The 25,796-nt window shown below is 40.0% G+C and overlaps 1 protein-coding gene and 6 non-coding genes across 7 annotated transcripts; 2 read left to right on the top strand and 5 right to left on the bottom strand.

Moving 5' to 3' along the window:
• Positions 1–4,536: 4,536 nt before the first annotated feature.
• On the top strand, positions 4,537–4,618 carry Trnas-aga. The gene has a single exon. It is a non-coding gene; the product is annotated as a tRNA-Ser (tRNA).
• Positions 4,619–4,965: 347 nt separating this feature from the next.
• On the top strand, positions 4,966–5,047 carry Trnas-aga. Its single transcript has one exon. It is a non-coding gene; the product is annotated as a tRNA-Ser (tRNA).
• Positions 5,048–12,752: 7,705 nt separating this feature from the next.
• Trnar-ucg lies at positions 12,753–12,825 on the bottom strand. The gene has a single exon. It is a non-coding gene; the product is annotated as a tRNA-Arg (tRNA).
• Positions 12,826–13,599: 774 nt separating this feature from the next.
• On the bottom strand, positions 13,600–13,681 carry Trnas-cga. Its single transcript has one exon. It is a non-coding gene; the product is annotated as a tRNA-Ser (tRNA).
• A 249-nt stretch (positions 13,682–13,930) lies between these two features.
• Positions 13,931–14,012, bottom strand: Trnas-cga. The gene has a single exon. It is a non-coding gene; the product is annotated as a tRNA-Ser (tRNA).
• A 160-nt stretch (positions 14,013–14,172) lies between these two features.
• Trnar-ucg lies at positions 14,173–14,245 on the bottom strand. The gene has a single exon. It is a non-coding gene; the product is annotated as a tRNA-Arg (tRNA).
• Positions 14,246–21,892: 7,647 nt separating this feature from the next.
• Positions 21,893–25,354, bottom strand: LOC6524674 (ubiquitin-conjugating enzyme E2 N). The gene is made up of 2 exons (XM_002100495.3): positions 25,192–25,354; positions 21,893–23,562 (listed from the first exon to the last, which is right to left on the bottom strand). The coding sequence occupies exon 2, from the start codon at positions 23,484–23,486 to the stop codon at positions 23,031–23,033; it is 456 nt and encodes a 151-aa protein (XP_002100531.1). The 5' UTR covers positions 23,487–23,562; positions 25,192–25,354; the 3' UTR covers positions 21,893–23,030.
• Between the last annotated feature and the right edge of the window lie 442 nt (positions 25,355–25,796).

Here is a 25,796-nt window from a genome sequence, read left to right as displayed (position 1 = left end):
ATTCAATTTTCCGGGTGTCCTGGTGTCCGGGTGTCCGGGTGTCCGGATGTCCTGGTGTCCGGGGTCGGGGTAAATGGGTTTTATTCAAATCTTTTCCTTGCCATTCGGGTCTTTCAGTTGTCAGCAACATGTTGGTAGCAGGCAGGCTGACGCTAATTAGACACCCAGGATGTGTGTGTATATGTGTGTGAATCCACTGTCTTATTGATGGGTCATAGCGATGACACAGCAACGATCGATAAGTATCGTTCAGCAGCGAATTTGATAATTATTTAATCGCAATTAGTACTGCCTATAAAAAGAAGCACTCTTATTCCCGGTAAATCAATAAATCAACGATAAATTCAACACATTCGATATGTTTGGGCACGATATTCTCGATCACTTTGTCGATATCATCTCTATAATTGTAGTGGGGCTGCGAACGGGGGGGGGGCGGGGTAGTGCACTTGGCAGACGTCGGCAAATAACAAAAGACTACATTTTTGTACACCGGCAACATGTTGCCGGCAGGTTGTTGCCGCTGTTGCAGTTGCTGCTGCTCCTTTTTGTCGTCTTCATCTGGTTTTGTTGCCCTGCAGCGGCGGCATGTGAACAACACAATGTGTCATGTTGTTATTGTCCTTGTTGCTGTTGTTGCTGCTGCTGTTGTTGTTGTTGTTCGCGCAATCGATTTGTTGTTGGTGTTCAATTAATTGTACTCAAACTCAATGCCAATGTTGCCGGCTACTGTTGCTGTTGCCTTTGCTGTTGCTGTTGCTGTTGCTGTTGCTGTAGATGTTGCATGTTGCATGTTGAGCATGTTGCTGGCGCCAATCCGAGGATCGTTGAAGCGAATTGAAAGCGACGGCGGCATTTCAGATAGAAAGAGGGATCCGTCTCCCCTGCCGGCCAAAAGCCTCCTTCAGATTACAATCGGCAGCAGCAACAAATTGCAATTTATATAGAAAAATATATGTGTACTATACTATTGCCCGATTCCAATGCCCATTGTTACCAATGGAAGACCGGGTGGTCCTCCAAATGTTTGCCCAATTCCTCGGTGTTCTGTCATTGAGTATTTCACCAGTGTGCTTTGAGATCTATTACAATAATAACTTAAAAAAAAAACTGAATTAGCATTAAGTTAATGAAAACTCATAGTTCTATTCCCTATTCATAAGCGTAATGTGTCAAAAGATGCACATAAATTGAAGTTTGAAGTGCGACTGCTATAAATAAATAAATTAGAAATTCAACTTTTGATCTTTGCTGACCGAAAATCACGAAATCATCTTAAGAACGCCTCAAACCCCAAAATATTCAAACCAAAGGCAGTCCGCAAATGGAAGATGCTTTTTAATTAGCCAGCAACAAGAGGCGTCAGACAAAGAAAATCACGAAAAGGATGTCCAAAATCAAACAACAACAACCAACACGGTGGGCCATAATTGTGGGGAGCTTGTATTCCTGCAAGGGGGAGGTGAAGGGAAGTGCCCCAAAATGCTGGCGGCAAAATGAGGCGACAAAACACGAACGAAGACTAAATGCGCGGATTTCTGGAAGCACCCTGGTTGAAAAAGGACTCAAACCGAAGACCGAAGACCTCAGACCTTAGTCTTTGAAGCCAACAGACAACTTCATTTTTGTTGTTCCACAGTGTCTGCCGCAAGCAGGGGCGTCGGTGGGTTAACGGACAAGGGGGGGTGTGGGTTTGGGGGAGGGGGTCATGCAAAAGTGTTAATGGCGGCTAATAAGGCAAGGCAAAAAGGACGAGGACAGCAAAGGCGGAATGTCGCCGAATGACATTAACAAGCGTGATAACAAAAAACAAAACCAGCGGCAACAAAAAAAACACACACACACACAACAAGAAACAAGATAAAGACGTTGCAAAAGGACATTAGAGAAAAAAGATGTAAGAGAAAGAGAGAAAGCTTCTAGGAGGGTGGCCAAAAAGAAAGCAGAAGCGGCAGAAGAAGGTGTCAAACAACAAAATCCAGACATAACTATAAGCCACCAAAGGACACAAATTGCAGGTTTTTTTTTAGTGTAAATGTTATAATAATTAAAGAAAAAACCCTATACTAGTGTATTTAGTTAGCTACTTAAAGTCCTACTTAAATATATTTATTTTATTATTTACATTCAACGACAACTGCAGCAAAAAACTGCTCTGCTTTTACTCGATTCATTAAAGGAAATTTGGTTTATTAAAAGCATAAAATCAGCCAAAAACTTCCGCCAAGCAACTGGCCGTTTGCCGCGAGTCCTTCCTGCAGGATAAAGGCATGGAAAATGGTATCCCGGTTTGGGTATAGGGATGTGGATGCCACGGAGATTTCGGGGGCGGATGAGTGAAGTGTGGCAGCTTTAGACAGCTTCTGCTGCATAGTTTCAGTTGCCTCTAATTTAACGGCAGAGCAAGCCGAAAAATACGGCCAAGAGATGGAGCGAAGGCAGACAACTGAAACATTTGGCAGCTGCCAGGACATCCTCAACCATCCTCAACCATCCAAGCCATCCCAGCCATCCAAGAAGCCATGGATCCATGGAGCCATGGAGCCATGGATCCAGGGATGCAGCAGCCGACAAGCAGCGATTAAGAAGATAAATGATTATTTTGAGCAATGCCAAAATAATAGACAGCGAAAGCTGCCAACGAGGCCTCCGACTTACATTTTTAATTAGATGCGATGCGAAATGTTTGCCGCTCCGTCTGCCACTTGCAGTACACTTATTGATTATTTTACCCTTAGTTTCCCTCGCTAAAAAAAAAGGCCTCTTGCACATTCAAGTGTTTTTGAACCCGAAAAAGAGAGCGACGCACTTCAGGAGTCAAAGACAAAATTCAGAGGCCGTAGACCCGTTTTTCTGCTCTACGTATATATATGTGGCCAACAAGTATATACATATATTTATATACGTATATTTTCATTGTCAAGGCTAAAAGCAAAGTGACGCCCCCAACACGCATTTGTGCGTTTGTAGCTGGCGGATACAAACGCACTACTTTAAGATACATTAGCTGAAATCCAAATTCCCTGCTGGAACCAGCGGTTAGTACATGAATAATTTCTTAAAATTATAATAAATTATAAAAGACAATTTCTTTTAAGGATAATAAAATAAACTACAATAAATATTCAAATAAAATCGCTTTTCATATAAGCAGGAAATACATATGTACATATATGAATAATAACATCTAGCAAATGATCAAACAACTCAAATAATAATTTAAATTAAATTTGTAATTATATTATTTTAAATATTAAAAAAAAATATATTTGCTTTAGTCTGTGATTTTGCTTAAATCAGCATACCCGCAATAACTGTTTGTTCCGGCAGGGTATTATCAAACTCACTTAAGAGTGCGTAGAGCATTGAACTTGGCCGAAGTTGAGTCAACTTTGTGCGTGTATATCCAGCGGATACATTGAACCTGCGCAGCCCCAAAGCCCCCAAGCCCCCGCCCCCAATGCCACCCCACTCCACCCCCCTGGGAGGCCAGAATAGTAAGACACTGGCCGCTAACGGCGCTTTCTTTTATGATTTTTAATTAATTTTTATGTGCCAACACATTGAGAGCGAAAATTAAAATAAAATAAAACCAAAAATCTTGTTAGCCAAAAATTAAAATTTAAGCAAATTTGATAGATAGTTAGATGGATAGATAGGTTTATAGAGACAAGCGCAGATGTTGGCATACACAAAAAATACAAAAAAAAAAACAAAAAAAAGGAGGAAAAAAGAGTAGAGCAGCCAAGTCAATGAACCAAAAAAGGTCAAGATGTTTGCAAAAATCTTTTTTGCCCATCGTCAGCTTAATTTGTATTTGGCAGGTTTTTAATTTCGGCTTGTCTTGCTTTCTATTTCCCTGCGTAGCATATTAGATCTAATGTTTCTGTGTCCGATATCTGCTGAAAACTGCTTAAAACATTCCCGTGATAAATTATGAACAAACTATTTCACCATTTCGGTATGTTTTGGCTATTGTCGTATCAATGAAGATCTAAATGCTATTGGCCAAACCCAAAAGTTTCCTTGTAATCACATCGCTTGATATATTTTTGGGACAACCCCGTGGATTGTGAAAGTCCGCTGATCGTGCGATAATTGCACAAATATGGTTGTTTAACTTGTGTGGAAATTGTTAAAGCTAACAGCAAAACTAATATAAGCATAAACTAAATGGGAGCAATCTTTTTATTTTTCACCTTTATTTATTCACGTATTTCACAAAGTAATTTGATAGTTTTTGAACTTACTTAAAGCAACCAAGTTTACTTAATACAATAGCGTAACGATAAATGGTTTTCTGTTTATTTATTTGGGCAAATTAAAATGAATTTATAAACTATAAAATGCCGCATTCAATCAGCAATCCTCATCAAAATAAAACAAACGTCAACTACTTTTAACTTCATTACCATTATCATCGACCACACATTGCTTACTCAGCTTTTTATGCCTATACCTTGAAATAGTGGCCCCAACCCCCCAAAAACGATCCAATCTTGTTTTCACGCTAACTTGGCGATCAGTGATCACTAAGCAGTCGTGGCCGAGCGGTTAAGGCGTCTGACTAGAAATCAGATTCCCTCTGGGAGCGTAGGTTCGAATCCTACCGACTGCGATGCAAATGAGTTTTTTTTTGGAATTCCAAAAATATAGCAAGATTAGAAATTATTCAGAAGCTAGAGCTCTCTCTTATAATGCTTAAATATATTTTATGGTGGAATAGTAATATGTATCGCAAATAAAATATGCATTTAAACTTTCGAATCCTTTGGTTAATGATTAAAAGAATTAACCAATAAGCTCAACAAGCTTATATTTTAAAAACGCAGTCCAGAAATTTCATTTTATTCGATTTATTCGCTATCTATTGCTAAGTTAAGTGATCTTTTGCAATAAATAGATCAGTAATATTGGCCCTAAAAGTCGTTAAAGTCCGGTAATTAAGCCACAGGGGTCATCCAAGCAGTCGTGGCCGAGCGGTTAAGGCGTCTGACTAGAAATCAGATTCCCTCTGGGAGCGTAGGTTCGAATCCTACCGGCTGCGGTTTATGAATATTATTTTATTTTAAATAATAAAACCAATAATAGGCATTACCCTTTTACTCTATGAAATTATTCATTTGCCTGAAATATATGGTGTTTAATTGTATGTGTACTTTTAATGGTTTGGTATAATTAAATTGCTGGGGTCTTTTTTATATTTGCGCGCTTTTTAGGACAGCCCAAGCAAATCGAAGAGGCAATGTAATTAACCCCATATTGATTGAATTTTAAAGGCATTTAAGCTAGTACCACCCGCAGAGGCTTGAACCCAACAGAAATCGCCAAAAATGTAGGTAGAGTTGTGAACTATAGGATTGACTCCGACTTGAAGAGGGGCAAGGAACTCTTGAGACCGTTGAACCCGCCCCAAGGGGCAAAAAAAAAAACATATATAAAATGAAATAAATGAAGAAGAAAAAGGCCCCAGAAAACGCGCCGAGCATTTGCTAGATGCTAAGTGAGTGATAGACAAGCAACAAGCGACGACAACTTGCGCAAATCGACGACAGAAATCAGAGCAACGCATGAAGTCGAAAAAAGTTGCAAAAATTGAAGCACTAAATTGAGAGCAAGTTTTCATTGCCCTAACATAAGATCATATAAATCGATTCTATAAATAACAACATATTTTTGGAGTATATCATATTTTTGAGCAGTTTTTCATTGGTTAAGAACCTTTCTTAAATATTTTTTTGAATTTTAAATCAATTCCTTAACAACCTTCAAGTATTTTAAATACACAAATTGCTTCAATTCTATACATGCTAAATACATGCACTTTCCTTTCCATAATCATTGCCGATTTAAAGTACCCCGCACAAGAGTATACAAATCGCTAGAAAGAAGGCAAATTTAAGATACGCGTTTATCTTGGGCTGATTTGAGTTTTTCGCCATTCCGAGCGAGATAAACGACCGCACAAACTAGCGGCTTTGACCTAAATTCGGCCAAAAGCCTGCGTTGATTAATCGACTTTTAGCGCTGCTCATCGCACAAATACAGCGCGCGAAATAAACCGAATGCGAAATACAAAAAAAAAACCAAAAAAAAAAAATATAAAACTATAGCAGAATTTGCACAGCTGCTCCTGAGCCGGCTAATTGAGGAAATCGAATGTAAAATTATGTGAGCGGCAAGCAGAGAACAAGCTAAATAAAACACAAAAAAAAAAAAAAAAAAATTCGCAAACAGCCGGCGAACGGTGACGCATGCATCTAATTTATGTATCTGATAGATACACCGCGATACTTCACACGAACTCCCAAAGTTTTGTTGACCTTCTTCGATCGCTTTTGGCCGCAGATTTTCACTTTTGGCCACGCCATTAATTTCTTTGTGGGCCGCCCACCAACAACAAAGCGTTTAATATGTCGAAATTGTTTCAGCTCCAACACTCTGTTTTCCATTAATTCGATTGTATTTCTGCAACTCACCGATTCCGATTCATCTTTCGATGCTTTTGCGATACCTGGAAATTGTCACAATTCGAGCGGAGTTTGCAATCGCCAGTTGACTAATATGTGCCAACGATTTTTCGCCGAGGAACCCTGGGAAGTTGGCTCCGATATCGGGGTACATTTGTATCGCCGAGCGAGTTCAAATTTTATTGAACTTCTTTGCCCGCCCTTGGAATTTTCTTAAGTTAAGCAATTGCCGAGTAAATTTCTTGGGAATACTTTGAAAAACTTTACCTTATAGCATTTCACCAAAATAACCATTGAAAACGTAGTGTGACTCGTTTTTATCGTATTTATTTACTTAGCCAAGCCTGCGAATAAAATGTGCAATATAGGCAATGTGGTGCACATTCAATGGAGTCGGATGTTACCCTTTTGACCACGCTCCGTGGGTTAAGAATTAAACGCCTCTGGCCACGCCCCCAAATGGCAGACTACAAAACTGACAAGTCCAGCGGGGGAGGGAAGGGGGGCGGTGGTGGCTATGGGAATTATTGGGAAGGGGACTTTAGTCAAGGGATCGGGATCGGAGGAGGATATGGCGTATATGGTTAGCTGACTCAACTCGGCAAGTGAAAACGTTGAGAAATCATTTGCATAAAATAATTTTGCGTGTTTTGAGTAAATAAATTACAGAACAAGGAGGAAAAAAAAAAGAGAACAACGGCGCGGAAGAAACTGATATGGCAGCAGAATATATATATATATATAAGCACTAGCTGACAGATACATTTACACACACACACACACACACACTTGTCGATGCAGTTGGAAAACTTTTTCTGGAGCTGTCTGAATGAAGTTGTGCGCAGACAAGAGATACAAATATGAATGCAGAAAGAAAAATTATTAAACAAATTTAAATTCGATTGAGCCTAGTTTGTGTGGCAAATATATATTTTCCTTTTAAATGCTATTTAAGTTTTAAACAAGCCAAGCTTGTATTGATATATTATAATGCATTTTTCTTTTATCAGAGAAACTAACTAACTTTTTAATTCGGATTAGCATTTCTTTCATAAAGCATTTTCCTTTCTATCAGAAACCAACCAATTCGCATTAGGCATATAAACAGTGTTAATATGCATAAGTAATATAAAATATTGAACCGATTTGCAGACTTTTTCTCTATGTTTACTGGGGTTATCTATCGAGTGGCCAAGCCCCTTGGCTAACTTAGTGGTATTCCCCTGCTTTTGTGCTTTTGTGCTGTTGGCCCTGGTAACATGTCGTTGGGCAATTAATAACGGATTATGAGGCAAAGACTCCCAAAGCGTTGACAATGCGGAAAAAATAAAATAAACACAACGCGAGAAAAGAGGTGTGGAAAATGGAAGTCGGAGGCGGTAGCCGGTAGTCGGTAGTCGGTAGTCGGTAGTCGGCATCTTTGAGATGCACAGCAGAAGTATACAACAAAAAGTACAAGTAGCGCGTATCTGTGCGCTACAAATGTATCTTTCATCATCATTGGGTCTCTGGCCCCACACCTCCCTTCGCCCTCTTATAATTCCTCTCCATTTGGCCCCGGCTTTGTCACGCCCCCCGCCTCCTGTGTTGCCGCGACTCGTCCTTGCACCAGGCTTTTAAGCTGATGAAAAGGAAAATTCCCGAGCATTCAAAGTCCAAAGTTTTCTTTCTTTTGAGACACACCATCACCCCAAACGCCGCCCAATTTCGTCTTTATTTTTCGTCCCTCTTCTTTTTTTTTTTTATTTTTTTTTGTTTTTTTGCGGATTGCTTGTGAAAAGCGTAAAAATTGCTGTAGATTAGCCAGGCGACGACATTGTTGGCTCTGTTTGAGTTTATAGACATCTCATATATGAGAGTCGGGCATTATTCGGTCAGGCCCTTGAAGGAGTCCTCTTCTCTTTTTTTTCCTGGGAACGGGATGGTTCAGATGGCTGCAGGAATTTTGATGCATCTTTATGCTGAACTCGGCTTAAACTTACGAAGGAACTTTTGGGGGAAAACAGAATTCAATGAGACATTTATTAAAGGCATTAAAAGAATATTTAGTAATTATTCTGCCTGAGAAGCCGAATCTTAAATTATTGTTTAATTAACTTTAGAATGTTTATCCAATAGAAATAATAATAAACAATTTTCTACATTTTTGTAGCATATTTGCCAATTTATATATAGATATAGAACCTCCTTACGTGATTATCCCAAACCTGTGCTCATGTAGTTCATCCAATATAATTTGAACTCCTGGCTGGATTTTCCAGAGCCAACCTGAGATATTCTGCCAAAAAACCTTTTGCATAATTCTATAAATTATAAAATACAACAAGCGAATGACAGCAACAACAACAGCAGCGAAGGGAAATGCCTGAGCTTGGGGCTCTCTTTTCCCTTGGAAAATTCTATTACACTTTTCGTTTCTTTATTTTTTATTTTTGTTCTTGTTTTTGTTTTGCCCATCTCTTGGTCCCTCATTTTTTTCACTCACATTTTTATGTGCGTCTTGTGATTTTTTCACAATTTTCTGTTGTTACTCTTGGTTGTCGCGTTTTTTCTTTTCTTTTTTTCTTATTTCTTTGTTTTTTGTATTTTTTATGTTTGTTACTTGGTTGTTGTTGTTGGGCTCTCAAGTGCAATATGCAGGCCTCCCTTGGTCGAAAAGCCCCCCCCCACATACCCGCCCATGCCCATCTGTTTTTTAGTATCCTTTGGCTTGACTTTGGCTCCTTCATGTATTTTTTATCTAAATGCCCCAAAGGCATTCTTCTGCAGCATAGACAAAGTCGCCTGCAACTCCTCCAAAAAAAAAAGGAAAAAATCATGCAAAAAATAAAAACGAACAAAATAATAATAATAATAAAAAAAAAGGCGAAAATAAGGAGAAAATAACGCAGTATTTTTTTCTCGTTTTTGTTGTTGTTTGTTTTTTGTTTTGTATTTTCTGTGACTTGCAACAGAAGTTGGCAGCAGAAGAAGGCAAAAGTCATGCGCCAGAGAGCTCCTGAAGGACGCATCAAGGAGACAGTTGCCAGTTGTTGCAGAACACCCGCTGCCCCCCTTTTCCGCCCGCCCCTGGCCGCTTCATCATCATTAGCGCCCTCCCAAAAAAAATAAAAAATAAAAAAAAATACACAAAAAAGCGTAAGAAGTGTACGAGAAAAAAAAAAGAACAAAATGCAGCGCACACAAAAGGAAATAAGCGCCGAAAATATGCTTAGGGTTAAGTGTTCCCGTTAGAGGAAGCCAGCTGCCTTCGACCCTGATCCCTTAACCCTTAACTTGGCTCGCCCTCGCAATTGTCACGGCCCTAATCCGCAAGAGGTCCTGGATAACGGTGCATCGGGATATATGTGCGGATATACCGCGCTACCCATTGTTTGGCCGAAGTAAAACTGCCGCGCACACAAAAACCTTTGACAGGTCACCCCGCAGATCGCAAATCGAATTGGACATACCCTATGAAAATATGGGTCTTAACCTTGGACTTGAACTTTATTTTATTGCAGGTTTTATGGCATACAACTAAAATATTACTGATTGAAAAGATTAGATGGCATTTTAGTAAAAAATATAATAAACAAAAAAGATTATTTTAGTTATACATATATTACTATTTTTTTAATTTGTTTTTTTTTTTTTTACTAAAGTTGTAGTCGGGTATTTTTGAAATAAAATGATAACTCTGTCAATTTCACTTAAAATCTTATTAAAATCATTACCTCTTCATTCTTCTAACAGTTTTAAAAACAATGTGTCAGCAAGAATATATAATTAATTACCATTCAATGAAGAGGGTATATGAAACTACGTTCCGCGAAATTCAAACACAAATCGCCCCCAAAAAAAAAAGCGTCAAGAAGGCGGCCTGCAGTTCAATGCACCCACAACATCTAAACCCAAAAAAGGACACAAATAACATGCAGCCGAAGAAAACAAAAAATTCGCAGGGAAGGCCCACACAAACACTCGAACACACATACACACACACACCGCACACACTAACACACTGATGTGTGTGTTATTTATTGCGACACAAAGGACTCGCGCAGGGAGACAGACGTTCAATGTCCTGCAGCCTGCAAACTGGCTAATAAAATGTGACGAGCGTAACGCAGAACGCAGCGCGAATCGAGGACTTTCTTTTTTTTCCTCGGTCTCCGCTGCAGGACACATGCCGCACACTAACAGACACACACACACACACACACACACAGATACAAGCACAGGACGCAGGACATTGACACCCGAAAATGGAATGGCATAAAATAAAAGCCGGCGAGCCGAAAAGTCCGAAGCCCTACGAAGACGCCGAAACTGCCGACGCGCCGGCGAAGCCCAAAAAGCCAATGGCCCTCCGCAGGATGCGCCCAGGATCCGGGATCCTGCACTGCAAAAAAATTTACTAAGGCATTTAAAATAAAATTATGGCTTTTTATTTAAATAAATAACAAAGATCTTTATGCCGACAACACATTAATTAAATCAGTCAGTGGGAAAACTTAAATTAAATAAAATACCTAAATATCCCTAAGTTCATAATGTTTTTCAAAGAAAGAGCAAGCCCAAGTCTAAGCTCTTAACAAAGTAACTATTTTTTCTCTCTCTGCACAGGCACGTGTGCGTGTCCATACACTCTGACTGACGCACACACAGCAAGGCAAGTCCTGGAGTCCTGGAGTCCTGCTGGATTATCCCTAACGTCATCGGAGTGCATTGAACTCCTTTCAACCTTTTGCCGCTCGTCTTCGGCTTTGGTGCCTCGGCTTCTTTTGCCACTGGGCGTAAATCAAAATGCGCCGAGTCCTGAGTCCTGAGTGCTGAGTCTTGGGCCCTGGCTCCTTGGGTCCTTGGGTCCTGTAGCGCCAACAGCTGATGTCCTGACATTCTGGGCATTGCGTATACGCAGTGGTGTACACCCAGTCCACTCGTTTTCAGCCTGCGGCCAAAGTTCGTTGAACGTTTTCGTGTGTCGCCTTTCGTCTTGCTGTTTTTGTTGATTCTCCACTTTTTTTTTTCTTGACGTTATGAGCTAGAAGTCAGCAACATGTTGCTGGCAACAAACAAGGATCAAGGATGAGAAAGCATTTTAATTTACTTAACATTTTAATTTACTAACAACTGTTTATTGACACCAAATTGACCCAATTAATTTATTTAACTACGCACTCTTAAGTTTCACTACAGCTATTTGTATAATATTCTTTCTTAGTTTCTACTAATTTGCGATCTGTTTTGTGCTGTGGCAGTCGAGCCAATCAAAGATGGGCAATCGGCGGCATCAAGGTCCCGCTTTTGGCATCGGAATCGGAATTGGGATCGTAGCTGGAGTTGGAGTTGTGGTTTCAACTTGAGATGGAGCTACAGTTGGACAAACGACCACCAGAACGGAGACATGCAAATAATCTTCATATGTGTACTGTGTGTCGCTTGGTTGAGCATTGTTAAGATCGGTATCGGGCCAAAAAAAAAAAAAGGGGGAGGGGGGAATGGGGAATGGGGCTACCATTCATGGCTGAAGTCGGCTGAATAAAGCAGTCAGCTACGAGTTGGCAATACATTTTCCGCCAAAACACCGCCCACCGGCACTGGCTGGCCGGCAATCTAGTTTGGCTGCACTTAATTTCAGCGCTTAACAGACAATTAAAATCCAATTAATTCTGACGTTTATTATGCTAAGCCGACTGTGGGCCCTCGGATCGCTTTTGGACCGCGGACTGTGGACAGCCGGACCTCCACATAAATTGCAGCCTCGTCCTCCACTTTGTAGACCAGCTTGTTCCTCCGCGTGTCGTTCTCGTTGCTAAAAACTTGCTCCTCAGTCTAGTTGCTGACAAAAAAAAGAAGAAAATATACGTAGCTATTGCAACTAGCAACAATTGCAGCAACGACACCAGCAGATACACAGAAAAATCGCAAGGCACTAGAAAGTATTAGACTTGGATACAAATATAATTGATAGCCACATATACTCAATACCAAACTTAAATAAAATGTACTCTTACAAAAATGACATTATTAAATTATGCAACATTTTTGACAGAACATGTAGTGATTTTTTTTAAGTGAAACCACTGGCAGCAAGACTCGGCGGACAAAGTTGGGCTCCTCGCAGTGGCAGCCACATGTTGATTCGTCGTCCATGGAAGAAGACCCATGTAAAAGTCCAATAAATCTTTCAATTGGGTTTGCCAATTGGTTGCTATTCCCGCTTACTCCACTCAGGTTACAAAAAGACTGGGCTACAATTATTAAATGGGGATTACGAAAAATAAAAACTTGACATTACGACCGTGACAGGACTCGAACCTGCAATCTTCGGATCCGAAGTCCGACGCCTTATCCATTAGGCCACACGGTCAGTTACGCAATCGACGTCCGAAATTCCGAACATATGTAACGCCCATGTAAGTAAGCTGACTATCATTGATGATAGTTTCTCATATTGCAGATAAGCCTCGCTTTACATTAACATACTTATTTAATCATTATTTCATACTTAAAGTTAGTGCATTAATAATATTAAAGACATCATCAAAGATCCTCACGGCATGTACATATGTATTTCCGTACCCAAACACAAACCGCTGCGGGCTCTGAGCTGCGGCAACAACAACGCCAATACCGCAAAAGGACCAAGGACCAACGACACCAGACAGGACACATTTTGAGGCTTTTTTGGGTGGTCGATATACATACGCACCGAGACGGAAGGGCGAAGCGAAAGTAAAGGAAAGCCAGCCGAAAAATGTAGTATACATATACAAAAATAAAATGCCGAGGAACAGACCAAAAAAGGTTGCCAAAGGTTCAACGAACTCGTCAGCAGCAAATGTAAATAATTTTGTGCGTGTCTGGTGGTGTTGGTGCGAATCTGTGAGAGGTCTACGCAATGCCAGACAAAAAGGTAAGGTACAAAAATTTGAGATGTGTTTGTTTGAATACGAAATAAGATTAAAAGGCGGAATTTTATAGAATTTTAAATGGTAAAAGATTCATTAGACGGGAAGAATTTGTCACGCAAAAGGAAAACACAATTTTTACACCTTGTGCTTAGAACATAATAAAGATATTTAAAGAATTTTAAAGCGCCTCGTTTAAATTAAAATAAATAAATAAAATAGTTCATACACTTCGCAGCCGGTAGGATTCGAACCTACGCTCCCAGAGGGAATCTGATTTCGAGTCAGACGCCTTAACCACTCGGCCACGACTGCTTCTTGCCGATCGGATCCCAACAATCTTCCGCAGTTTTTGCAAATTACAAGTTCAAAGGTTAACCGAATAGCTTATGTCGTATGACTATACTTTGATCTTAAAATAACAATAAAAAATGTGCTTTAAAACGACTAATGTTCACTTGTGCTTTTATGCAGAACACTGTATTTCAATAGGACAAATTAGTTTAAATTCTGGCTAAAATAAAAACATCATAAATAGTTTTAAGTAAAATAAATGATATCATTCGCAGCCGGTAGGATTCGAACCTACGCTCCCAGAGGGAATCTGATTTCGAGTCAGACGCCTTAACCACTCGGCCACGACTGCTGCATATTATTATAGGCGCCCAATACGCTAGTTAAGATTCTTGCTTCTCAGCGAACATAACTCTCTTTTTTAGCAGCAATAGGCTTGACCAATTAATAAAATCTGTAATATTCTGAGCTCAAGCAAAATATAAACACTTAAAAAAAAAGTGTTAAACTTTCGACCGTGACAGGACTCGAACCTGCAATCTTCGGATCCGAAGTCCGACGCCTTATCCATTAGGCCACACGGTCAGTTGATTTACGGCGCCATAACAAGAAACATAAAGAGGGAGGGCTGAGAGAATGTGGGATGAGAACATTTGCTAGGTGAGAACAGAACGAAAACTATATGGTGGGAAGGGTTGAATTGCAAAGTATTTAGCTCACCATATGTTAATTCAATTCTAACGCTCAACGAAGCTTTGTGGTTTTTAAATAATATTTTACTCAAACAAATACTTAAGCAATATAATACTTCGACCTATGTAACAAAACACCAGCTCTATGTTCTAGTAGAAACCAATATATTGTGTACATTACAGGGGCAATGGCCTTATTTTGTTACACAGGCTTATTTACGGACATATTGTTTTAGGTCATGACTGCTTTATCAAGAACAACTTGAAGAAGTTGCCGCAATAAAAATTCCCTTGCCACCCACTCAACTTCAACCTTTTTTTTTTTTGGGGGGTTTACCCAAGTGTTTTACTTGGCTGTGCTGCTTAATTTTCTACGTGTGCGTGTTTGTGTAATGTTTGGATCGATAATTTGTGCCTGCGGCAAACGCATTTTTGCCTTTTTTGTTTGACTACGTTGTTCCTACTGTCTGAGTTTCCATAAAAAAAATCACAGACAGTTTGGTTAATGTTGGTGACCAAATTGTCCATATTCTAGTCTTAAATAGTTGCTTGCGTTTCAAATAACTGATACCAAACTGAAATCGTTTTCAAACCATGCATTTTATTTTTTTAACATTTTATTACATTTTTATACAAGATATTGTGCACTTGCATTCAGAAATTTATTTCGCCTTAAATGCTTTCGAAAATGAATGATCAAATTTATACGTGTAAGGTAATGAATATAATGGCATCGCTAATTTTCTGTGGGCTTGGGAAAGGTCGAAAGTATTTATTCCGTTTCGCTTTTTTTTTTTTCATTATTTTTTTGTGTTGTGTTGTGTTTCTATTTCGTTTTCGTTTCGGTGGGGATCTTGGCGAGTGTGGAAGCGAAGCCGGTTACAATTAAAATTAATTACAAACTATCTAATTACATGGTAATATGCTAATCAGCCTCGCCTCTCTCGCGCCCTCTCGCTCGCACTCTGCCATCCTCTCGCTCTTTCTTGCCACGCACTTGGCAACCGGAGTTGGCCCTCTGGGGGGAGTCCCACCCCCCCCCCCTTCCCCTTCCCCCTTCCCCCTTCCCTAGCCCGCTTCAAATGCAGTTTGCATGTCGGCTGTTCGTTGCATGTAAAACTTAATGAGATTTCTGCCATGGCCATGACAAACCCAAAAAAAAAAAATATATGCACACACTAAGAACAATTTATTTAGATCTTTGAGATCGCTGTGAAAAGCCATGCCTTTGATTTCCAAATTTTAGACTGTACCAAAAATAGTTTAAAAATCAGCCATCAAATTAAGTTTGCATTAAAACAAACCTTACTTTAGTCTACTCGAGCTAGATTTTTCTTTTAGCGCAGGCTGCGAAAATTTAGCCAATGGAAAATAGACTTCGGGCTGGAGACAAAAGTTCGCGCTGCCGCTTCTTTGGCCAATTATTGGCAGCACTATCGGGGCGCCATAAATCAGCGCAGGTGAGCGGGGAAGGGGGATAAGCCTGAGGAGGGGAAGCTAACAATGCACGGCCAACAAAGAGTCATAAATAAATTTTTGCAACTAATTCTGTCAGCTCCCGGTGCCTTGCCCATTGCCACATTGCAACATTGCGTTATTATTGATGGTTAAGGTAACAATGCCGCTCGTTTTCGGCCTGGTCAAAATAATACCCGTAACCAACTGCGGTAGGTGGACCTCCAACCGTTCGTTCGTCCTTCCCCATCTAAGAACCCCCTCACTAATTCCCCGAATCCATGATTAATGTTTGCCTGCATTTTCCCCGCCTGAAACTTAGTTTTTAAAGTAGAAAGGTAAACAAGAAAGCAGTGGCTCAAGGCATAAAAGCCACAGAGCTGTTTATTAGCCTTAATATATATAAATTATTGCTGGCAAAATACTTAGTTATTTACTAAGTTTATTATGCGTTACTCTACGGATTTATTTAATAATAATTCTAGTATCTGAAATTCTAGTAGCTTCGATATCATCCTGGTATATATAACTTATACCAAAGTTAATTTTGAAAAATGTGATATATTTCCCCCAGAGAAACAATTATTGCAACTTTTTTTAGTGCGCTTCACAGCCTGGTAAATTATGTAAGAAACTGAAGAATATTCCGCTTCAATTGATCTCTGAATATTTGATGGAAACAGTCGAGTAAACAATATGGTAAATGTTGTTTGTATGTAGCGCTCAAGTTTCGAGGGTGGCAACCCTGGCTCCGTACTGGGCTTTGTCCTTAGTATTCCCAATGTTCCCAATGCTCCATCGCTCCATCGCTCCAACAGCACGCCCCCGTTCTCTGTGTCCAGTGGCACAAAACCGAAATAAATAATTGATGAAACAGCAAAGCGCACGTAGGGATTTCCAACTAGCAGGAGCCTCTCCATTCCATTCCCCTCCCCACCCACTGGCCATTTTTCCAGCTGCACTATCGCTCCGCCCCACCGTCCCTGTTGCCCCCCTTTCACTGCTTTCCCCGCCGAACCGCTCTCTTTCGACTGTTTCTCATCCATTTGCAGTTGGGGAAAACTGAAAACCATCTCTGGCCTACGACGCATGATGTTGTGTTGGCCACACACACACATGGTGTATATGGCATGTGCAATGGGATATACGTGGCTATATATACATATATATATATATATATATATCTGTGTGCGGGTATATATGCTATATATGTTCCTGTACGTGCGCACTTATCGATTTTCTGCTTGAAAAACGTTAAGCGAAATGCGCCCAAAGCGTCGTTGTCGGTTAAGTTGGGTCCGGCCGGGCCCAAAAAAGCAGGACTCCCATGCCCAAACAAATACCGCAACCCTACACGGATAAAATATCAAAAAACTTATTTAAAAAAAATGGCGCCCAACTGTTTGTATACATAAAACTGGACCAGGGTTCCCACTCCCATTTAAATACCTCTTACCCTACACAAATAAAATGTGTTTGAAACAAATCAAAATAAATGCACATCAAAGATTATTTATTTTTAGTTAATTATATTGAAGATATAAGTTTGTGTCTTCCATATCATTAGATCTTTAATCTTAATCTTAGGAAATCATAGGGGTTCAAATAATCTTGCTATGTGCTGCTTTGTTTTTTAACGTGTGACGACACACACCGAGTTCCATTTTTTAAAGGGTTGCCACGGCCACATGCGAAGCAAATGTTCGAGTGCTTTTCGTCTGTGTGGCTGCATCAATATGTGTTTATATGTGTAGGAGGTGGCAACAATAGGCGTGTTCCGTAGGCGGTCGTCCTCGTCCACTTTTTTGGTAGTCATCGTCATCGTCAACGTCAAGCAGAGTTAAAAGAAGAAAAAACAAGAAGGGGGCGTAGAGCAAAATACCAACAGAATAATAAAAGATATACAAAAAAATATTATAGAAAATAGCAAACATAAAATGGCGAGTATCAGCAAAAATACACACATAACAGGAAAACAACACCGCATTCTTAAATCGCAAACATATTTACCTATGTCTTAAGAACAACAAATTCGATACTCATTTAACATAATATTTACTTTAATCACAATACAAATACTGTTTTACTAATTTATTAAATGTTAATGAAAGACAACAAACAAAGATCAAGAAACCAGCTTGCAGTTGGACATTTGAATGCACATCTAAATAGATACTAATATTTAAATAAATACTCACGTGTGCTTTGTTAACTTAATTCCCGGAAAACTTTCCATAGGCTGCCACCGGGTGGCATGGAACATGAGAAGATGGACAGGACAGCACAGGACAGGGCACTGCGGCTATTCATCGACTATGTGCGCACATATCCGTAAATGCAACCTCGTGTACATGCGTACAGTGCGCGTCAGCTGTGTCAGGCAATCAGTAGTTTGCACTACTTGTTAGAAAATATTTTTAAAGTTATCTAACAGATGGGTTATGGCCATAGCGTTATTAAATGTTTTATAAATAGGGGTTTTAGTTTTTATATATCTTATCCTATCTATTTTAACAGTACGCACTGTACCACTATCTATCTGTCCATACTTATATGTACTATATCTGTGTGTGCGTTTGTGTGTGTGTGTGTGGTGGACAGACATGCAACGCACCAAAACACCCACCCGAAGCACCAACACACACTCACTCACACACACACACACACACACACTCGAATAGAGACAGACATCCCTAGACCTAAGTTGCATGAACTTCAATTTTGCCTCACAATTCGGGGCATGGGCGGGGTTGGTATCCAGCGGGGGGGTTGGCCAAGAGGGTGGTGCCTACCAAGGCGAGCCAAAACAAAAGGGTGGCATGTGGGTGTTGCAAAAATGGCAAAATGGAAACGCACACACAGACACAAAGGGCAGGGGTATTGCAGGCGGGGGGTGAGGCGGAGGGGGGGGTCTTCTAGGGGTTCTAGACACGCACACAAGCGCACACATGGACTTTGGCCAAGCCCAAAGGCCTGGGATGCCGCCATTTTACTGCGTCCTGCACACACAACCCTCACAATTGCTCCCCTGCCCCCCTGCCATCCTTGCAGCCCCCCTTGCACATTCGTGTTGCAGGTGCGCCGCCACGAAAAGTTAGAGGAGGGGTGGGGAGGGGGCAAGTTGAGGTTGGCTGTGTGTGTGTGTGTGGGATATATCTCCTGGTTCTAGTCCAAAGAGTTGATTGCGAGCTCGGCAGAAAATTTCCGACCTATCACATGCAGTATCCTCGTTGCGTTTGCACTGCCACCCAAATGGCCCCAAAAAAAACCAACCCAACCCCCCTCCCACCATCCCCCCCATCCATGCCATCGCATGCGTGTGTGTTTAAGACCCCCGTTCTATAGAACCGGCTAAAAACCCAAAGAGATAGATATGTATGGCCAGTGATGGGAAAGGTAATGATACCTTGAACTTTGTGAGAGTTGCATTCAATAAGTTATTTTTACTTGATTTCTTTAAATAATGGTTGTAAACTTGTTTATACACAGTTATTATTAAGTATAAACTATTTAAATCCCTTTTTAAAACCAATCAAATCATAAACCATGTTTTGGAAAGTAACCAATTAAATCATACAACATGTTTTGGAACTAACTGTACTAAAGTTAAAATTAATGAATATGGCAAGTAAGTAGGAAGTCAGTAGAAGAACCAGAATTTGAAGTAATGGATAGTAGTGGTGAATACCCACTGTACCACTAACTAGATACTTCACATCACTGGACATGGCGCACAGAGCTCATCCAGTCCGAAGCCGGGTCCTTTCCTTTTGTATTTTTCCCTTTTTATTCCTGAGCGGGTGGCAGAGAAATTCCTTGCTGCGATATCAATTAAGGATACAGCTCACTCACAAGCACCCCCCCGCTCCTTTGCTATCCCCTTAGCTATCCTCTATTTTTGAGGATTTTTCGGTGGCTATAGGCAGACTCAGAGACCAAAGTCCAGTAACACCCACACACACACACAAACACCGAGAGAAAATATAAAAAAAAGGGAAAATGGGAAAAAAAGCACCATCTAAGCCCGAAACTTTGTTCAATGCTGCAATGGACAGGCCAAAAAGGGAAGCAGAAAGAGAGAGGACTAGCGTGGCCGAGTGGGACAGCAATAGTGCACACACAGAACTGCATGTGCGTGTGTGCGTCGTGTGTGTTGGCCTTAATGGAAATTGGTTTTATGCATGTTGGCTTTTGTTTATTTTTACAATTTTGATGATGTTTTGCTGAATACGATGCGAGTGGCAGTTCCCTCTCACTCCCACACCCACTCTCCCATCTCCTCTATCTCTATCTCTCTCTTTCGCTCGCTCTGCGTTTGTGTTTGCTGGTCTTTTTGGGTGTTGACTGTACTTCCGGACATTGCATTACATTACGTACCACGTGTGTGTGTTAGTGTGTGTGTGTGAGGTATTTTTCGGGGCTAGGCTGTACGCCCTTTTTCGATTAGCTTCCAAAACAAAAATGGCGCATTCGGTGTGCGAGTGAGAGGGCCAGATGCACGAGGTGCACTCAATGCCCTTTGAGGTGGACTGTACCCAGAAAAAAAATCGACAAAAATTGCATGCCACGGTGCAAAGATGAAAGAATCTGTGAGAGTCGGCGTGCCAAACTAATGCTGTAATTAGGATAATTTTAGATACGAATCTATAAAAAAAAATGGGTTCTTAAAATGAACCAAGCATGTATCAAAATGAAATATCACACTTCCAAGAGGCTTGCCTAAGCTGAGATTAAGGGCCTAAATGTTAAACAAGATAACTATATTTAATTACAATAAATTTCATAAGGTTTTTTAACACTGACATAACTTTCAATCAATTGTGATTCTTTAACATTTATTTCTTTTTCGATATTTCTTTTAACGATCCACAGAAGAAAGTAAGCTAAACTATTTATTAAAGTGGGGTAGAGCAGTGAGCAGGAAATGGATGCGAGTGCAAAAGACAGTTGATAGCTGGCAAATACAAATACAAAGGTGGAAAGGTGAACCACTTGTAACGAATAATGGCCATAGTTATGGTCTGACCACCACCCGAAAATATCCCCATAGCCCCCCTATTTATCAGCCCATTTTCCATCTACATATTTTTCTGGCCCAGAACAACACACACACACACACAATGAAGGTACCGATAAAAATCCTCAAGCACACAGACACTAGAATATCGCATTTTGCATATGCGTTTGCCCGCATACCGGAAAAACCCACCCAATTCCCACCCACTGCCGCCCATTTAGCGGAAAAACAAAATCGACACAGACTAAAAAACAGAGAACACAACACCGGCAGCAAAAATACCAAAAAAAAAAAATAAAAGGAAAAAATATATAAAAAATAATAAAGACCAGAGGGAAAAAAATCGCTTTAGGTTCGACATTTGACTGCCCCGTGTTGTTGGTCAGGGGCCTCGAAATCGCCAGGACCAAATATATATATATATACGTACATATATATGCCCGCGAAGAGCACCCAATCAGAGGCGGGAAAAGCGTCCTGGTTCACTTTTTGCGGGGGGGAGTGGCCAGCACCAGCACAGACACTCTCGCACATTGCAAAGACTGCAAAATAAAAAAATGAGGAGACATCAACGGACCCCCGAAGGTCCAGTGAAGGGTTAAGCCGGACTTAGTGGGAGGCTTGCCGACAGCGAAATCCCATATTCTAATCCCAAAGCCCCAAGTTGGGCAAAATGATTGACAACTGCAGTTGCGACAAGTAAGCACACACATTTTCCGTTTTATTAGGGAAACTGCCGCGAATTTTCCCAAGTTAAGACAAGCCACTAAAAGAATTTCTAGTTTATACAAATAATATTATGCAGAAGTAATTTAAAAATTATAATAAATACTATTTGGAACTAGCCAAAGAATACATTTTATAAATCCAACCATTTCTAATAAATGCAAATTTTTTAAACATTAAATTCATTGTAAAAACTTACCATTCACTTATATTTCCAATTTACCAACCAAATAAAACACAACTCGATTTATTTTATTTTTTTTATAATTTTTATTTAAATTTTTCGTTTTTATTTATTTTTCTTAGAAAAAAATTAATTAAAATTAAAAAAAAAAAACTGAATTGAATATCTTCTTGATTTTTATTCTCGTTTACTCTCTGATTTATGGTTGCTATTCTTTTTCGGATAATCCTTTAGTGATTTGGGTGACAAACATTTAATTACTGTACACAATTTTTTGTTGAGAACTGCTCTTGAAATTTTCACGCAATCAAGCCACTACTTTTATGTTTTCTTCTTTTTATTTTGTATAAATATATAGTGTATGCATTCATTGTATTTTGTTCTTGTATCATATTTTTGTATTTTTTTAATATTTTTTCAAAAATTACTAATACTAATAATAAAGGCTTCATTGTTTGGTTAAAAAAAATTGTTTTCGAGTAAAACCATCTATAGTTTATCAAAGGGACTCTGACACAACCCAGGCAAAGCTCAAGTATCAATCGAAATGGAGAACTTTCTTAATTAAGGAAAGTAAAGTCTTCAAATTGGACGATCACATCTAAAAATTTGCTGAAACACTGAAAATGATACAATCAAAACTCTCTATTTTGAGTAGACAGTTTAAGCGAGTTTTCAAATGACTTAAGAGAAATCATCGAAATGAAAATCATAATCAAAATCCCTTCCAGTTGCCTTTCCAATTGATTTATTATCTGATGCTACATGGGTTAATGGTTAAATGGGTTGGTTATTCAGTTACACATAGAAATTTATACGGCTATATGTATATAGACACCAGACCCCTCGAACAAATCAATAGAAACGATTAAAACCAATTACTGTTTATGTTTTTTTTTTGTTTTTCTCTCGTTTTTTTCGTTTTTTGTTTGTTTCGGATACATGTATATGACTTACATAAAGAATGCTTTCGCTATCTCTCCTCCATTTCGCCGATCGCCCCGATCGATTGAAAAAAATATATATATATTAATATATTATATGTATATCCCGCCCCAGAAGGTTCGACCAAAAAAAAAGTGTTTTTAAATCGTTTGTTTTTGTTTTTTTTTTTGTTTTAGTTTTCTTGCTTTCTTATTTTATGTTTTCTTTCTTTCGTATGCTTTAGGTTTTTCTGGTTGTTTTTAAAGTATGCAATTTCCCCACCCGCCCGTCCATGTAACGCACCCACTTTCTGGAAAATCGCCGATACAACTGCCGGATCCGCTTCCTGACTCTCCTCCTCAACTCGGGCGTTCAGTCTTCGACGGCATATTTCTGGGTCCATTCGCGGGCATTGCGAATGGCCTCCGCCTCATTGACCTTCCACAACTCGGCCACATCGTTGGCCAGCGGATCATCGGGATTGGGTGCACTGAGCAGCGCCTGAATCGATAGCAATATGGTGCGAATCTGCAGCGCAGGACTCCACTTGTCCTTCAGCACGTCGAGGCAAATGCGGCCCAATCGATCGATGTTCGGATGATAGATCTTCGTGATGAAGCGCACCTTGGGCGCGGACATGGGATAGTCCTCCGGTAGGAAGAGCTCCAGCTTGAATACGCCGCCCTCGAAGGGCGAATCATTCGGTCCGGTCACGATCACATGGAAGTAACGGGCATTGTTCTCATCGGGAATGGCATTGATGCCGGGCACAGGCTCCTGCATCAAACGCTGAGTCTCCTTGATGATGCGACGTGGCAGGCTCGACATCCTTCAGCTGGCTCCTTTTGCTCCTTGCTATGCGGTGAACTGGAAAGGCGGTTTGTATCAGTGGCTTCTCGTTGAGCTGCAAACGAGATGGGAGTGAAGTAAATCAATAAATCTACCATCCTCAACGTTTCAAAGATTAAGCTTAAAAGTAAGTATCACTAATGTTTCAACTGTGTAATGAAACTATTGCATATTTAACTAAATGAACTGCTAGCCCTATGAATCAGTATAATAGTAAAATTGGTAAGCTGGAGTTTCAGTTGCTATTCAGTGAGGAAGAGCGTCGGAAATCAAGGAGCATTTTCCTTTTGCAGCTCAAGGTCGTTCTTTATGGGGACGCGTGTGTGTAGGGTTGGGTGGATTTTGGTCTGATACGTGGCTTTCACTTTCCTCAAGAAAGTTTTGCAACAGCCACAAAGATGTGTCTCTCGTGCAGTGTAAGCAATTCAAATTATTTTATATTTCTAAAGATATTTTTAAATTGTAGCATTTAATTGGTACATTTTCTTGGCTGCATGTGACTTCTGTAAATGATATATTAAAAATATTTAATGGGAAATATCCAAACGAAGGGTATGAACTATATGCAGCGTATTCAAAGTAGACTGCGTTCCAATTTTGGGAACTGTTTATTTACTGGTGATCTATACTTTATTGACAGCTTATTGACCAATATACTGAATACCGGCCATAAACCTCAGTTATTTCTGTTACATTCTTTTGAAATTTCACAGAAAGGAACATAATTGAAATGGATTTCTTCTTGTGTAAGTCAAGGCCCACCCCACATTGCGCCACCCCCTTTAGCGTGACCTTGCGGCTCCTTTAACTGTTTACATTTCCTAGACACACGGAAAAATCAAGGCAAGCAAAGGTGCAAAGGAGCAAAGGAGAAAGACGCAGATAAACATGAAGCAAAAGGCAATAAATCAATGTCTCGAAGTTTCCAGAAATTGTATTGAGAAACACTTAAAGCAAACAAAAGAAATTGCGTTATTAAAAAATTCAAATTACAATAATTTAACCATAATGTTTTTGTGCAAGTGTGCGTCGTCGTTTTGCCGTTTTTCAAACTTATTGATTTCCCTTTTGGGTGACAGATGCACGTAGTCCGCAGAGGAAGAAGAAGCAGAGCGGACAGGGGCAATGTGGAGGGGTTAACGGGGTGGGCGGCTTGAAAAATCAATAATGTTGGCAATTAAACTAAAAAAAAACACCTAATAAGATTTTCCTTTCTTGCAAACAGAAATTTCGCACACACACACATACAGAGCGAGACACGCACGCACGCACACAGACAAAATGCAGACAACGCGCACGAAAAAGACAAAGGCGAAAAGAGAATATGCGGATGGGTGAGACAAAGAGGGCGAGCCAAAAAAAAAAAGAAAGAAAAGCAAACGCCGCCTTTTCGGCAAATTTAATTTAACAAAAAAAAAAAACCGAAAACTTGGTGCAAACGGCACAATTATTACTTTTCACACATACACACACACTTTTACGGCTTTTTTTCTAGCTCTTCTTCGATTTTATATTAAATTTTATTTGCAGCTTGTGCTTCTTCTTTTGCTGCTGCTGCTCCTGGCTTCTTTTGTTGTTGTTGTTGTTCTCACTTTGGTCTTTTTTTCGGGCATTTGCAACTTTTTTGGACAAAAACAACGATTTTTTCCTATAGTATGCAACTTTTGATAAAACACAAACTCACAGCGAAACAGCGCCAAGTTATTGGTGGACTTTATATGCAGCTATGGCCAATACTTCGTTGGCAAATTGATAAAATTGGATTTTTGCAGGCAGCTCCACCACAAAAATTATGAATGTCGAACACACTCGAAAAAAAATGTAGCCGTTCGCTTGTGTGTGTGCGCGTTGGTGTGACTAACGTGCGTCTGTGTGGCGTGCGTGTGAGCGGCAATGTCAAAATGGCAGGGTTGCCAGGGCGCCTGTAGCTATAATCACATTTCTTACGACACGTTTGCCTTGACTTATTGTTGAAATTTTAATGTATGCATTTTTTTACATAATTGCTGTAATATATTTCTTTATTTTTATCGTTTTGTTTTATCTTTTTATATGTACTTTTATTTTTCGCCCTAGTAAAAACAACTTTCGGCTGACAACTCTAGCGCTTAGCGGCTGTCAAATGGGACCGTATTTCGTAGCAATCAGCTGCTCGGCACGCAGCAACCCCTGGTTTAGCAGCACTTAGCTTTTTTCTGTCGCTCATTTTGATTGGAAAATTGGCGGGACAAATCCAATTGGAAGTACCAACCATAAAGGAGTAACAGAAAGTGCGAATTCCGCGAATTA

Source organism: Drosophila yakuba, chromosome X, assembly GCF_016746365.2.
Source record: "Drosophila yakuba strain Tai18E2 chromosome X, Prin_Dyak_Tai18E2_2.1, whole genome shotgun sequence".
NCBI lineage: Eukaryota > Metazoa > Arthropoda > Insecta > Diptera > Drosophilidae > Drosophila > Drosophila yakuba.
This window is presented reverse-complemented; position numbering and strand designations above follow the sequence as displayed.

What these genes read in the sequence shown, in the direction of transcription:
- LOC6524674 (XM_002100495.3), bottom strand. Translation starts at nt 23,486, where the DNA reads ATGTCGAGCCTGCCACGTCGCATCATCAAGGAGACTCAGCGTTTGATG.